This window comes from Maniola hyperantus, chromosome 15 (genome assembly GCF_902806685.2).
Source record: "Maniola hyperantus chromosome 15, iAphHyp1.2, whole genome shotgun sequence".
NCBI lineage: Eukaryota > Metazoa > Arthropoda > Insecta > Lepidoptera > Nymphalidae > Maniola > Maniola hyperantus.
The window spans coordinates 5,392,666-5,409,021 of NC_048550.1; the positions used below are offsets into that span (position 1 = coordinate 5,392,666).

At 37.3% G+C, this 16,356-nt stretch overlaps 2 protein-coding genes across 3 annotated transcripts in view; both read right to left on the minus strand.

Moving 5' to 3' along the window:
• RfC3 (replication factor C subunit RfC3) overlaps positions 1–10,122 on the minus strand; it is a 32,962-nt gene extending 22,840 nt beyond the window's left edge. The window contains exons 1-12 of the mRNA XM_069503316.1: positions 9,672–10,122; positions 8,890–8,991; positions 8,091–8,390; positions 7,355–7,830; positions 6,827–6,970; positions 6,096–6,369; positions 5,177–5,373; positions 4,478–4,661; positions 3,260–3,485; positions 2,129–2,243; positions 1,246–1,498; positions 398–498 (exon numbers count right to left, since the gene is read on the minus strand). Of these exons, the coding sequence (XP_069359417.1) occupies positions 398–498; positions 1,246–1,498; positions 2,129–2,243; positions 3,260–3,485; positions 4,478–4,661; positions 5,177–5,373; positions 6,096–6,369; positions 6,827–6,970; positions 7,355–7,830; positions 8,091–8,390; positions 8,890–8,991; positions 9,672–9,684 (2,385 nt within the window). The 5' untranslated portion in view covers positions 9,685–10,122. The remainder of the gene's footprint in view (positions 1–397; positions 499–1,245; positions 1,499–2,128; positions 2,244–3,259; positions 3,486–4,477; positions 4,662–5,176; positions 5,374–6,095; positions 6,370–6,826; positions 6,971–7,354; positions 7,831–8,090; positions 8,391–8,889; positions 8,992–9,671) is intronic.
• A 2,388-nt stretch (positions 10,123–12,510) lies between these two features.
• Ref1 (RNA and export factor binding protein 1) lies at positions 12,511–16,249 on the minus strand. Of its 2 annotated transcripts, none has more exons than XM_034976503.2 (4): positions 15,907–16,249; positions 14,960–15,188; positions 14,170–14,355; positions 12,511–12,833 (listed from the first exon to the last, which is right to left on the minus strand). In XM_034976503.2, exons 1-4 carry the CDS (start codon positions 16,102–16,104, stop codon positions 12,670–12,672), a joined length of 777 nt encoding a protein of 258 aa, XP_034832394.1. In that variant the 5' UTR covers positions 16,105–16,249; the 3' UTR covers positions 12,511–12,669. The 2 variants fall into 2 exon arrangements, with proteins under 2 accessions (XP_034832394.1, XP_034832395.1); XM_034976504.2 differs by having other exon boundaries at positions 14,960–15,173; positions 15,907–16,248.
• Between the last annotated feature and the right edge of the window lie 107 nt (positions 16,250–16,356).

The window sequence follows — 16,356 nt, forward strand, 5'->3', positions numbered from 1 at the left end:
AAATTATTTTTTAAATACATGTCGGAGATACTCGGCAGTAATCGGGACGCAAACGTTGTCTAGTGGCGTTGATCGAGTCTACGCATTATGACACAATCTGGGTTACCATGGACACGTAAGAAAAACAATATGGTTTGAAGATGGTAAGAGAAACGACTTGTGTACTTGTGTAGAATCGAATCCCGCGTTCCTATTAAGCCAACATAATAACCCTGTAGATAAACGCCCAATAGAAGGAAATAAGACGATCCTAGAGCTCTCTGCCGATATACATATCAATAGTTGCGGAACCGCCAGGATTCGAACCTGCGTCTTCTGAAAAAAAATATTAGAAATATTCTGAAGACGATTTTCAAAATTTTATTGCCATTTTTCGTTAAATAAAATTTAGACATACCTCTCCATACAATAAAGTCTTCGCCGGCAAAATGATTTGCGAATTAGCTAAATTTCGCCAAATTGTATCTTTCAGTTGGTAAACTTGTTTTCCTCCACAAGCTAAAACAGAATATGCCTATTTATTTTAGTATTTATTGTAGTACTAGCTGATGCCCGCGACTTTGTACGCGTGGATTTAGGTTTTTAAAAATCCTGTGGGAACTCTTCAATTTTCCGGGATGAAAAGTAGCATATGTCCTTCCCCGGGATGCAAACTATCTCTGTATCAAATTTCGTCAAAATCTGTTGAATGGTTGAGCAGTGAAAAGCTAGCAGACAGACAGACAGACACACTTTCGCATTTATAATATTAGTATGGATTATTGTAGCATATACATGGACACGTAATAACGCCATTATAAATGCGAAAGAATGTCCGTCTGTTTGTCTTTTCACAGCTCACCCTTATAACTGATTTTAAAGTTTGGTACAGAGATAGCTTACATCCCGGAGACTTACATAGGCAAAACTAAATCCACGCGGATAATGTCGTGGGCATCATCTAGTTAATAATATAATAATATAAGTTATCAAGAGTTACATTTTTGTTCCGTTTGCCGCGGAGACCCTGGGGCCGTGGAGTCTTAGTGCAAAAAAAATATTACGAGACATTTTACCCTGATTAATAGCCTCATCTGGTGACAGAAGGGCTGGTTCATTTTTTGCGCAACGGATCAGCCTGGCTGTCCAGCGCGGAAATGCAGCCAGTATTCTTGGCACCATTCCACGCGGGCATGATTTGTATAGTAATTAATAAATAAGGCTTAAAGTTTTATTGTAATATTAGAAAAAAAAATAAGTTATTACATATAAATATTTTCAAATCCGGGTTGTTCTTCTCACTACTCAAAAAAGTGAAGTGCCAGTCGTACACGTTGCTGAAGAGCGGCTTCAAATCCGCCGGCTTTTCCAAATAGCGCGGCGGCTTGTTCAGCACGCTGCTTTTGAAAGATAACGTATTCTGTGCGTAGGATCGCGAATTTTCAGACATACTTAAGATATCTGATAACATTTCCTCAGGATTACGCCTTTTTGGTTTGGTGCGAACATTGTCTGGTAGCTACAACGACGTAAAATACGGTTTTAATAGGTTTATTTTATCCACACTAATATTATTAATACTAAAGTGTGTCTGTCCGTCTGTCTGCTAGCTTTTTACGGTCCATCCACTTAACCAATTTTGATACAGAGATAGCTTGCATCCTGGGGAAGGCTATGTCCTTCCCCTTCCTACTTTTTATCTCGAAAAATCGACGCGAAAAACCTAAATCCACGCGGAGGCGATCACGGGCATCATCTAATCTTCTATACTATTATATAAAGAGGTAATGTCGTTAAGTTTGTTTGTAGGGGGTAATCTTTGGAACTACTGAACCGATTTTGAAAATTCTTTCACCAGTAGAAAGCTACATTAATCCTGAGTGACATAGGCTAAACGGGATCTTTAAAAACCTAAATGCACGCGGGTGACGCCGCGGGGATCAGCTAGTAGCTTATAATAGTAGACTAGAGTAAACAAGTAAATCAATATAAACTACATGACTAGGTTTACAGTTAACCTTCGTAGAATGCTTTAATTAGACAAAAAAAAACGTTATAAAATTTCAAGAGATTAAGTTATTTGATCATATTATAATGCTCAAACTACTGAATATACAAACTAATTTATTAAAATGACTGCAACTGTTACCTCCCATAATTTTAAGCATTGCTCCTTCATTTCGACCTGACTTTCTTCCTTTAAAGTTTTGTCTTTACTAAATGCAGCTATTTTTAACAAATTTTTTATTTGCTTCTCTCCAATTCTGTGAAAAATAGATATTATGTGAAACGGCGTCGAGTCTATGGACTGTGCGATGTTAGAACGAAGACGAATGATAGACATACATTACTAAATTCCGCTATCTATTTTGGACTTTCCTTAACACAAGTTTAAAAATTTATTAAAAGTATGCTCCTGAAAAAAGCATATTACACAATTGGGTATTTGACTACATCAAAAATAAATTATTTCTCAGTGACTATTAAATAGAGGGTCTTCCAAAATACGTAAAATCCACGGCCTTTGTTTTAAATTACCGATTAAACTAAAAAAAAGCATGTCAAATGATTGTGACGTCACACACCGGTATTTCATAGAATATCGCATACTAAACGCGCGTTTTGACGTTTGATAAAAAGTTACTGATTTGACTAGTTGTCAAATACCGTATTGAAGATTATCTAAATGATAAAAGTGTGGATTTGACCTGCAGCTCGTTCCAGCAACACGCGGGACTGCAAATACCTCGCATTTGACGATTCAAAAGTACTTGTAAAAATTTAATTGAATAAAAATATTTTTATTTATTTATATATATTTATATATACTAGCGACCCGCCCCAGCTTCGCAATGTAAATACTAATGTGGTTATTTTGTTATATTTCAAATTAACAAGACATTTTCGATGAAAGCTCTCAATCAACTCATTTCTTCTCTAACATCTTGAACTAATATCGTCATATTTCAACAAATTAAAACTATATTTAAATAGTTTGTATAAAATCACTCTGTCTATTGTAGAAAACCGCATACGGATTTTCCGTCCGCGTAGTTTAAAAGATCTAAGCGTAGCGGGAAGCGACTTTGTTTTATAATGTGTAAAGATTAGTATATAGTCCGTAAAAAATGTTAAATTTTAACTCATCGTTTAACTGTCATGTCAAAAGTACGGTTCATCTGTAAAATAAGGACTAAAATCGTACTTTTGACATGAAATTTGACACTAAAAGTTAAAATGGCGCGTGAGGAGTTAAATTTTACACGTTATATGTACTTACAAGCAATTACTCTTATAAATGTATTCATAGAACGCTTCGTCTTCTTGTAAGACCGACAACGGCACTAGCTGGGCCACGTCGTCCTCGTTCGCGCGATTGTTCCACAGTGTCGAGTTGACGGAGAACAGGTGCTTCTCGGCCGCGTCCGTGCCGGATTTCTTCCACTTGCATATTAAGTACCTCTCCGAATTCGCTGGACGAGATGTCACCGGTTTGTGTATGCAGACTAAAACAAAACATTATACTTACCCTCCAAATAATAAATGTTATTTAGTCAGTTGTTAGTTTGCCCCAAAAGAGTGGTGATAGGTTAGCGGTTAAGACGTCCGTCTTCTTTTCGGGAGGTCGGCGGTTCGATCCCGTGCACGCATCTCTTACTTTTCAGAGTTACGTGTGTTTTTAAACAATTAAATAGCACTAAGTGATTGCTTTAACTGTGAAGGAAAACATCGTGACGAAAACTGCATGTCTTGAGAGTTTTCCATGTTCTCAAAGGTGCGTGAAGTCTGCCAATCCGCATTGGGCCAACGTGGCAGACAATGGCCTAAGCCATTCTCATTCCGAGAGGAGAACCGTGCTCAGTAGTGGGCCGGCAAGGGGTTGATCATGATAATAATAATAATAATAATTCATTTATTGCATAATGGTCAGTATAAAAGATGTTACATAAATTATAAGGTAAGTACATGTCACAATCTGCCGTACAATGATGATGATGATGAAATAATAAATGACAGCTGTATTGACAAGATCAGCAGAAAAGCACAGCAAACAGTCACGGCCTTCCCTACTCAAATACTCTATACAAACCAAGTAGGCATAGTTCGCAGGTCGAGGAGGTCGAGGGACGCCCCGCTCACCCGCACAGCAGCTACACCAGGTTAGTGCGGGTACTGCGCGGGTGTGCGGGACGTCCCCACCCGATTGCTATCTAAAACTGTCGCGTACTATAAATGGCCAACAACTTAGGAGGTCAGGAATCCACCTACTTTGCGCCACCCTTTTGAAGGTCGTCGGCCCAGCGCGGCGGTCTGAAGCTCATCCCACACTGAGCTTACCAGTACGCGATCTACACTCCAGGACGCGTCAGCTTCAATGGTCATCGGTTCTGCGACAGACGGCCTGCCCACTGCCACTTGCTAATTATAACTTTGCACTGCTAATTCTAATGACGCCGTAACTAATTATTTTATTCTCCTTATTATATTCACTTCTCACCTTTATCAAAACAGCGATACATAATGTAGACAAGGCCGACACTAAACGCGGTGAACACGTCGAACAGCTTGACAACAAAATGGCCGCCCGTGCGCACCAGCATGAGTGCCGCCAGGCACTGACACAGGTACAGCTGCTTCGACAATATCTCTTGGATATTCTCTTGGCCTTCTACTGAAAATCCCTGAAAACAAAAGGATAATGGGCTTTGTATGAAACCTGGGCGTAAGACGAATACAAATTGATACCAGTTGTTAGAACTCAATATAGTGCGGCCATGGCCAAAACAGTAGTCCAATCTAAGTTGTGGTGGTTTGCGCAGGTCGTGGACTAAGGGTATATTAAAAGGGCTATGCTAGAAGACTCGTTCGCCCGCTTCATTCAGGACCTGTTTCGAGAGTTTCTGGCTTCGTGCTTAACAAAAGACTAGGGGTAGGAGTTAAGTTAAGTAACAAATTTTAAAAGCTCACGACCGTTTGTAGCAGCCTAGACATTTCTATTTTTTTTTAAAGAATACGGACAAGTGCGAGTCTTTTATACCATCGTACAATAAATAACCCTTTTATTTTTATTTTGTGATGTACCATAAATGGTCTTGACAGACACTACATACATGCCTGACAGGCAACGAGGTTATTCCTTTATTCTCTTGAGATAGGAAACCCTAAAAATATATATGTAGTTCAGTTTAAAACTTACTCCATCAGCCATAAGAAAGTGCACACCAACATCGTCCGTTTGATTTAAGACAAAATCCTTCAGTGACGATAAATTCGCTGGATCAAAAATATTGCCATCTTCTTTTACACCATAGTAAGGATTAAACGTTTCTGGAGCACCCGCATAAAATTCGGATAGTTTAAAATCATTTGACCCTTTCAATGTAAACCCGAAACCTAGAATAATTATAAAGGATAAATTTATATCAAACCAATTAGGTCTAATAAAGTACGGCTGTATGGTCGAGAATACGGGTATAATTATTGTTATCGCAGTATGATCGAAAATTACAACATTTATAGCAGAACTTATTGGAGTGCAGCAGCTATTTAATAAAGTGTGACTTAGCATAGCAAATACTTCCAATTTGGGGTCAAAGTATTAATCAAATTGGATGGCTTAGCTACCACTTATGAATAAGCTACAACAAATAAATTCAAGTTCAGTTTCTTATTACATTAAGTTTTTTCAATAAAAAAACCTGTTAGAGAATTTGTGATGTTTGGACTTTGTTTCTCAATCATCCATTTTTACACTAAGTAATATTATAATTGCGAAAGTGGGTCTGTCTGCCTGCTACCGTTTCATGGCCCATCCGTATTAGCAATTTTGGTGAAATTTGGTACATAGACATAAGCTACTTTTTGTCCCGTAAAATGAAAGTTTTCACGAGATTTTAAAAAACCCAAGTCCACGCGAAGTTGCGGGCAATATATAGTATATAACAGAATGGTTTGAAATGAAAGTTGGCACAGACAGTCCATCGTTGGCATACCATATCCTGCATAAACAATTTTTTTTTTATTATATGAAAGCGGATACCTGCAGAATTTTGTATGAAATCAAACAGAACATTATTGAATGTAATTTAAAAAGTAAATATGTATGACGTACGTACCTTTCGCTTTCCATCCTCTCCTATACAAAACATACTCTGAGAACCCACCAGGGCCTGCACACACGTCTGCAAAGTATAATAAATCTTTTTCCTCAACTACATTCTCGCCATTTTGTTTTTTAGGCTTTGTGAACATGAAGTCAAACACTGCATCCATATTAGCCATTTTGACAGCTGCTCGGTTTAAGAATATTACAGAACCTATGGTCTCATATGGATTACTGCGACCTCTGGCACTCCTCATATCTTCACCATCCAAGTCATCAAAGATTGTCTGTAATATAATATTGATAAAGTAGAGTACCTACTCGATGACATTGATAAACTAAAGTAGCATCTTTATATTAGGTAAAGAGTGCTAAAGGCTTAAGATGGAGCGTATTGACGCCGCGAATAAGCTTTTCTTTGACTGCAAATGTCTCAAGCAAACTCCGTCCGAGCACAGACACGCATATAGGCTCGTAAAGTGCAATCTGCGTATTATATCTCAACTCAATGTTGGTTTGTGTGAATATGCATTAGAATATATTTTTATTCAAGTAAATTTTTACAAGCTTTTGAATCGTCAACTAGTTTAATTTCCCTCTGGTTTGGAATGCCGTTCCTACCGAGAAGAACCAGCAAGAAACTCGGCGGCTTGCTGGTTGGTATACATATAAGTGCGTTCAGTCGAAACTCACTGAAAATATGCCCAATCTAAAAACGCTCTTGTAATAATATTGTTTATTTACCTTTGAATTTAAAATTCCTTTTAGTATTTGACTGTCCACAAACTCAATCTCATCATCTATAGTTAATTTTTTGGGCCCTTTTTTCAGCCATTTCTCCAAAATATCTCCCGACAAGGTCTCTTCTGGTGGTGTTGGCATCCATAACTGTGAATATTTGGTAAATAAATGTAAACCTTACTTAATACTTTGAATGCAAAAATGTGTCAGTCTGCTAGATTTTCAAAGCCCATCTGTAACCATTTTTGACGAAATTTGGTAATTTGGCTTACATCCCAGGGAAGGACATAGGCTACTCTGGGAAAATCAAAGAGTTCCTACAATCTTTTAAAAACCTAAATCCATGTAGACAAAGTCGCGAGCATCATCTATTCGATTCAGAGATAGCTCACATCCTGAGACAAGCATAGGCTACTTTTTAACCCAGAAAATCTAAGTTTCCACGGAATTAAAAGTCACACAGTTGAAGTCTAATAATAATTAATATTATGTTCATAAATGAACAATATTAGGATGATAAAATGTGTTTACCACTTCCTCTTTGACCTCCGGGACTTCTTCGTCAGGAGTCCATTTAAAGTCTTTTGGCACCTCTCCAACAACTGAAGCTTTCAAGCCTAAACCCCTTCTCCCCTTCTGATTGGACGCTTGAACTGGCTCCACTCTACCCGTTTCAAACTTACCCAAACCTTTGCCTGGTTTGTGACCCATATTGCTCATCATTCTTTTAGATATCTCAGAATAACCACTTATGTATTTTTCTGTGTCCCTTTCGTTTTCAGATTTGTTATAAAATGAATTGTCATTTGATGTTTGGAAGCTTGCTCTTCCCATGCTTTCCTCCGCATCATCTTTGAAGCCTGGTCTATCATACTGTTCGTTGGGAGATGAACAGGGCTCGCTAAGGCTACTTCTACTTAGTCTGTTAGATCTCTCTGGACTTTGTTCAGTATAGCTAAGTCTAATTTTACTTGGCCGTTTAGCTTCTGTCTCTGTATATTGTGGCCCTAAAAGTATAAATGGCATACAGAAAAAATCACTACCTCATTACCCATATTAAAAATGTGAAAGTGTGTTTGTTTAAAAACCTGGAGAGTGATATAGGGTACTTTTTATCCCAGAAAATCAGAGAATTCTCATGGGAATTTTAAAAACGTAGATACCTAAAACTTGAATCCATGCGGGAAGTCAGGGGCATCAGCTTATTATAACCAACAAATTTATATTTTCAGTAAATAACACAAATAGCTTTTTTTGTCAGACTCACTTGAGTATGCCTCATATTCCCTTTGGCTGTCAGATGTTTTACTATAAAATGTGTTTTCACCAGATCCTGGATAGCTTGGACGTCTAGAGCTGTCTTCTCCCTTCTTATCATGAAAGCCTTGTCGAAAATCCTCCGGTTCATTAGGTGAGGAACAATTTTCACTACTCCTACTAAATCTCTTTGCTCTCCCTGGGCTCTGATCTGTATAGCTAAGCCTAATTTTACTTGGCTGTTTAGCCTCAGTGAGATATTTGTCTGAGTACTGTGGCCCTGGAGAGTCGTCATCTGATTCTTGAAGTACTAAAACAATATAGATAAGTTAAACTGTTTAATATTTAAACCAAACAGTTTTTAAAGGAAATTTCTATCTAATTTAATTACAAACTTTTATCTGTTTTGTGATAGAGTCATCACCAAATAAATGGGAAAATTCTCTTTCCTTTTGGTGAGAATTCAAACTACTTGTTGCAGTAAACCCCTTTTTAGAAATAGGATATCAACATGGCTAGGCGGAAGGTGTGGCTGGCATCGATTAGTTGCAAAAAAGCTGAGGACAGGCAATGTTGGTGCAATCTAAAAGAAGCCTGTATCCAACAGTGGATGCATATTTTTTTTATTGAAATGACACACAAAACAGGTTGCAACTAAAAAGTGGTCAAAATATTAGCACAACCAGGTCATAAACCAAGTTATGTACCTCTAATATTTGTACACAACATTATATTGACTAATGATGATGTATACTGCCTGTGTCATTGTAATAGTGCTGAGGATTAAAGTATTATATACTCTGTCTCACCAGATCCATGGGAAGTTGTTGATGAGGCACCATAGGTATCAGCACGTGGACGTTTGGCTGGAACAGGACTTTCATCACTGCTTGAATCATCATCGGAGGGATCTACAAACATAAGTGCACTATTATGAAGAACTGGTCAACTGGTAAAATAATAATAACGACTGAGTTTTGATTAGTACTACTAACTAATCTCCTCATATATTAGCCATCCAACCAGAAGATATTATAGTGCAAATTCAGATGCACTCTCTATTGTCTAGAGTAAGAACGCTCGTAGTTAGATTACCAATGGGACAGAAATCTGATACAATCAGAGAGACATCAGATGCAGGACCGACTACATTAGATGCTCTCCGTGGCAAGGGGGGTGAAACTTTCTAACGCCAGGGTTGTACTGATAATTTCTTCAAATTGAATCCGAGACTCAAACCCAGGATGTCGTCATCTGCAGGCGAACGTGTTAACCACTAGACCAACGAGGTAGTTAATGAATTAATAAAGAACTAATAATAACAGCTTATTATCAGTGGATTGTGCTTTGTGCAATGATGATTTTAAGATTAACCAAAGTATTAAAGTTCACATATTTCGCCTGTGCTTTGCCTAAGTATAGGAGCATTTAAGCCCCCCTTTTTGTCCTTATTTAACAAGCTGCAGAGCTGAACGGTTAACATATTTTGTTATAATCAGTTTTACAAAAACGTAAACAGACCCTGCTAATCTACCGGGATCCAGGGAGAGCTCTTAATTAATAAACGCAATAAGTAGATATAATGTTGTACCTGAAAGATTCATGACTGCCTGCTCCACCTTGTAACACCTAAAACAATTCTTGCAGAACTTTATGGCAGGATAGTACCTATTTAGAGCAAAATATTGATAACATTTTATGATAATTGAGAAATTAAAAATATAAAAGTACCACGGACGACGAACTGTATTTCACAGACTTAGGTAGGCCGTAGGTCACACAATGTTCACGTTAGAACTTGCAAATTCTTTGGTTCACACGTTGGATTATTTATTCAAACTATAATAGGTACGTCTAAACTAAACTTAGGCTGAGGCACAATTAATATTTCAATTTTAATTAATATCTTAATTTTTTTTTAATATCTTAATAATATTAAAAATACACAGACAAAATTGTACCAAGATTTTTTGTTTTTTATCTTTTTTTTCCACAGCGGTAGTCGGTGTTTTTCAATGTGTTTTTATGGTGTTTTACGATGTTTTTTGACAATAAAACAGTGTTGCAAACAGCTTTTTAAATAAACCACAGATTAATAGGGATACTAAAATAAACCATCAATTATCTATGTAAAAATCTATGCTTCAGCTATCAATCAGCTGTTGTCCACTACTGGATATAGCCCTTCCTAAGAGCGCGGCACTACACACGATCCTCCGCCTTCCTCATCCATCTACTTCCCGCTACCTTCTTAAAATTAATACCTACCACTATAAATTTTGTGACAATCCTTCAAAATTGGGAATTTCTTATTATGGTGACAACACTGCACTGAAAAACTCACGAAAAACTTATAAAATTAAACCATAAATTGTAAATCAAAAATGTCTATAGATGGGAGTAAACATGGAACGTAGACTGAGTAAAAAAGCTAGACGAAGGAACGTTTGCTTTCTCATTCACACTAAAAAGAGAGCACAGATAAAGTAACTAATGTGATAAACAGAGACGCAGCTAACCTATTTTTTGTCCTTTATCGTGTAACCGATTTTTTCAAGGAATACAACTTGTTGCAAAACAAACTTTGAGAATTCGTGGCGCATTGTATTTCTCATTAGTTATTTACTTGTTTTCACATAAAAAAACATTTAGTTAATACCTACAAATATTGTTGATCGGTTAATACAATTAATATTGACTACTAAACAATGGTAATTGTCGTGTTAATCATCGTTTCGTCGTGCTATCGCTATCTCACAAGGTTACGCAGTACTTTTATCTAGCTTTTTTACTCAATCTACGACATGGAGTATGGAGTAAACATTAAAAGAAATAATAATTCGTATGGTGGGCATTGGCGGATCCACATGCAAAACGTAGTGATTATATTCTCTTTGCACATGCTTGCCGTAAGCATAGGTCACCGGTCACCAAGGGTCACCAATATAGTAATGTTCGTGGCCGCCATTTTAGTGACGTCACACTAGACTGAAAGGAGACTGAAGTTCCGAGCATGGTATAGGTATTTTTTATTTCGGCTGACGTCAAAATGACGTTATTTCGATATCAATGAGGCATGGTTCCAGCGCAATAGCAATTTGCGGGACTTAATATACAATAATAGAGGACTCGTACTCGTAACCTCAGAATACAGAAGTAACATCAAAATTTGAAGCCTCATGAACTGAGCTCATAACTCTTACACCCGTACTCAAGCTTCCGGGTTTATTAAAATGGCGTATGGGCGGAGCCTAAATGAGTTTTAGAGGGTCGTATCACAGACTACAGTGTATATAGGGAGAGTCGCAAAGACTACAATATTATACTGGAGAGTCGTATCGACACAACACTCGATAAAAATTATCATGAACATTCGTAAATTTTATTTTGAAATACCTACATTATGTAGTAGTACCTATACTTTCCGCAAATTGCTAATGCGCATGGCCGCAATTTTGGGGACGTCAGCACTAGACTGTCGAGCCGATGGCGATGGTATATTTTTATTTCGGGTGGGCTGACGTCATTTCGATGTTATAGACATGGTTCCACTTCCAGCGCAATAGCAATTTGTGGGACTTAGGTATATATTTGTATTTTATTCTAGATGATGCCCGCGACTTCGTCCGCATGGATATAGGTTTTTTAATCCCGTGGGCACTCCTTAATTTTCCGGGATAAAAAGTAGCCTATGTATGTCCGTCCCCGGGATGTGCAGAGTTAGCTTAACTCTGTACCGTTTCATCAAAATCGGTTGAACGGTTGGGCCGTGAAAAGCTAGCAGACAGACAGACACACTTTCGCATTTATAATATTGGTATGGATTAATAAATCTTGTAACTTTAAAAACGACGATAGCTTGCTTGATAGTTGGTATAAATATTATGAACTAGCTGATATAGTAGTATGTAGATACTAGTAAGCCAGTTTCTAAATCACCACGATTTAGAAACTGGAAATTCCTTACAGCATCAGGTTGAGGAGTTGGGTCCTCGAGTTTAACGACAAAGTCTTACGAAAAGATTTACTTGGAAGGTGCCTCCAGTATTAATTTATAATCAACAGTTTCTAAGTTCCATTCGTTTTGGTGGTCAGGTTCCCTGCAGCATCAGGATTGAGGAGTTGGAATACAATTTTTTTTATGAGGCAATGTCGCAGTTTCCGTATTGATTAAACAAATCTCAAATCGGTTCAGAAATCTCAAGAGATTTATGTGTACATAGGTAGAAAAACACCACTCCTCCTTTTATGAGTCTGTTTAAAAAGTAGCCTATGTTACTCCTCTACTCATCTGTGAAAGTCCCGTCGAAATAAATTCAGCCGTTCAGAAGACTAGCCCGTTCAAACAGTTAAAACTTCAATTTTATTTATTAGTATAGATATGTGCATAATAATGTATTTAGGAATAGGTAGTTAAATAAAACCAAGCATAAGACTTCATTATTTTATTTAAAAATATTTTCTTTGAACAATTCCGCCATTCTTAACTGATGTTGTCAATGTATTGGCAATACTAGGTTACATGAACCAAAATAATATCCTCACAGCAAGATTATCTTAGTCTAAGATTAGTTTAGTAAAGCTTCCCATCACTTAATTTCTTTAACATATGCGTCAAGTTCTGCATCTAATTGTTCAGCCGTTGGTACGGGTCGGCGACCGCGGGGAGCTCCACCACCCCGTCCTCCACGCCGCGCACCTCCCCCTCCTCGGCCACCGCCTGTCATCGCTTGCGGTCTGTTTCCACCTCCACCTGTAGATTTATTAAAAATCATTTTAGTTATCAACAGGAACCAAATTACCAGGATTAAATTATTTAGATGAATGTTTGAGATAGGTGTCATTACTGGCACATCAAGTAAGTAAGTAAGCAAGTAAAATATGCTTTATTGTACACCAAAACCAAAACAATAGACATATAACAAAGATAGCATGTACAATAGGCGGCCTTATCGCTAAAATAGCGATCTCTTCCAGGCAACCTTAGGGTAGAGGATATTATAAAAATTAAAGAAAGCGGAAGGGGTGTACTAATTAAATATACATAATATACGTATATATATATATATATATATATAAATACAACAGTAAATAAGAGAGGGATAGACGACAGAAATGTGGAATAAAAAGTAAAAATAAATAAATAAACACATCAAATGGAGGATAAATAAAAGAGCTTCAATTTCGTTTTGAAAATTGATAGTGATTGAGACTGTATGATATCCAAGGTATCAAGGTAGAGACTGTATTATAACATCAATGTGACTGTTCACCCAAAAACTAATTGGATTTAGTTAAGGTTGACTTTGGGTACCTATAAACAAAATTAGTTTGATTAGGACTTTAAGATTTGTATTAATCCGGACTAAACATAAGCACTTATTCTTCACACCCTATTATTTTTTATCTACTTGATAGGGTGTTGTAGGATGCCCCATTGCATTCACATACGCAGAACTAACTTTTACCCCCTGCAAGTGTCCCCTAGGTTGTGCTAAACAAGTAATGAATTTGCTAGTGAAATAAAAGTTCACATGGCTTGATAATGTTCAGAACAAAGTAGATATAAGTACATGCCAAACCTAGAGGCTCATTCTTCAAAGGCCCTTTAACATATTAATTCTTTAGGATGTTTATGTACAAAACACTAAACAAATGAATAAATAATGGTTTTGAACATAGTGCTTTTGAATAGGCACTAGTTGGTAATAATAAATCTAAATTACCAACCACTAAGCAAAAACAGTTTCTGGAGTTCTAAAGCGCAATACACATTGAGCCCGCCGGGCCGCCGACAAAGCCCAGCGAGTGGCGACACAACCCGGCGGCCTGTATGAAAAGAATCATGTCGGCAACATGCGCCCGCGCGTTTTACCCGCCGACATGTTGGCGGCTTGGATACGCCTGCGTTTAGTTGCCCGGCATCGACACGCGGCGATCACCAAAAAACCGACCAAATTTTCCGACTTGTAATGAGTGAAGCCGCCAACTAGACCGCCGACAAAAAGTTGCCGACATAATATGTCGGCGGCCCGGCGGGCTCAATGTGTATTGCGCTTAAGTGTATTTATTAAAAAAAATCTGTTTACCTCTACTTGAATTCCTTCTGACTGGACGCCCTCCAAAAGGTCTACTCTTATCTTCATTCCTAAATGTGCTTATTTCTGACGTGGCTAGCTGAATGTTCATTGCACGCCCATCAAGTGGTACCCCATTGTATTGTTTCATTGCTTTCAAAGCATCTGCTCTTCTTTCAAAAAGAACATCTGCTGTACCTGTGCATAAATAAACAAAATAAATTACAATACAATATAATTTATTTAGCTAACAAATTAGTGTATTTAGTACTTTAATTTATTCAGATGCTGTTCACAATCTCATCCCAATCAATGTAAGTTTCAAAAATTGCATGGGGATTTTTGAATTTTAAAAGTAACTTATGTCCATCTGTGGGATACAAGGTATCAGTACCAAATTTTTTTAAAAACTTAAACAGATCAGTGAGAAGGTAACAAACAGACATACTTATTTTTGCATTAAAATGCATTTTTGTATGAAAGTATGTATTATTGTAAATCAGTCTGTTAGTTTACTTAAATAAATTACCATTGTGTAAATAAACCACCCAGTTATTGATGCATATTATCATTGTTTTAACAACAAAAACAAGTCTATCTTTATATTGACTTAATAGTTGAAAAGACTAATGACTTTGACACAAATAATATACAAGGACTGTTGACTAATCAATTGTATACCCAAACATGTTGACATACAGTACATGGCAGAAAATATTGTATATCGAACTTCTCTACTGCCAGTTCAGAAGCAAAGGTGGGTTAGCTATTAAATAATAAATATAAAAGATTGTTTACCAACCTAATGATCTTCCAGATCTGTCATAATGAAGAGCAGCACTCTTTAACATGCCAAACTCTGAAAATAGCTCCTGAATATCAGAGTCTGAAACTCCAAAGTCCAAATTGGAGACGAGGAGCTTAGTGGGCCCAGTAGTGATGGGTGCACTCCTTTGTATCTTCCTATCATTGAATTCACTGAACATATCATGTTTCCATGTACTGTTCACATCACCCTGAAATAGGTTGTCCTTCATAGATCATGCCAACTGCTCCTGCCAGCTTCTTTGAGCTTAAACTCAAAATACTAAGCAAACTCTAGTTGTACATGTTCTATTATCATACACAAAGCTGTTTTACATTAGTTATAGAATTTTTAACTAGTCATACATTGGATATTAAACAAATTACAATTTTTGGACAAGTATGATGATTAGTAGACAATAAATTTTAATACAGTCCATGTTTACACCACTGACACTGCACTTTTCCAACTTTTACACAAAAATAGTCTTATAATGAAAATCCACATCTGCACAACAGGTGAGTATGTGCACCCAAGTTGAAGATGAATTCCAAATTTCCCAGTCAACTCTACGATCGCCAGGTGGTAGAGCCTGTGACAAATAGGCCGACATGCTGGCTGGCGAGTGACACCAGCTTGTCCCCATCTTCAAAATACACCTCCATGTAATTATCTCGAGACTTTTGTTGGTGGGTATACATACTTAGCAATGAATGAATTTATAATCCAAATGCCATAAAATGGATTGAATCCAGCAAAACATTACACGTAAAATCAGGCAGCTCAGAGCTAAGGATAGGAGTACGAAATTCCTACAAAATACTTTGAACAAACTATTTCCCTGTAGTTAACGCTACACATGAGCTGTGCGACGCACTTGACGCGTCATTTTCAGCACGTTGGTCCGCCATTTTGAAATTGTATAATCAACTATTCGAAATTACCCTTGTGTAATTAGCAGGTTTGGATACCCCGCCACGATTTCGACCCCGAAGAAGCACACCACCAGTACGGCCGTTACGAAATCCGCCACCACCACCGCCTCCACGTCCAGGCTTCTTTGCATCAAATTTTCTTCCAGCTCCTCCTTTCCTGTTCGCTTTTATTATGTCGTCTAAAGCCATATCGATTCTGTCAACCATTATTTTACCGTTTATGAATTTAAATTATATAGGTACTGAAACTACTATTGAACAAGAAATTTATATTTTTAAAATTTTATTTATCGACAAAATATGTAAAATCAAACGCGACTCGTGCACGAAAACTGGCGAAAAGAAATCATAGATAATAATGAATCATGAATTGTTTACATAGACAACTACTTTGTTTTGAACATAGAGGGTCCAACTTTGGAATTTACCAATAACATTGATCTGAATCCAACAGACGAC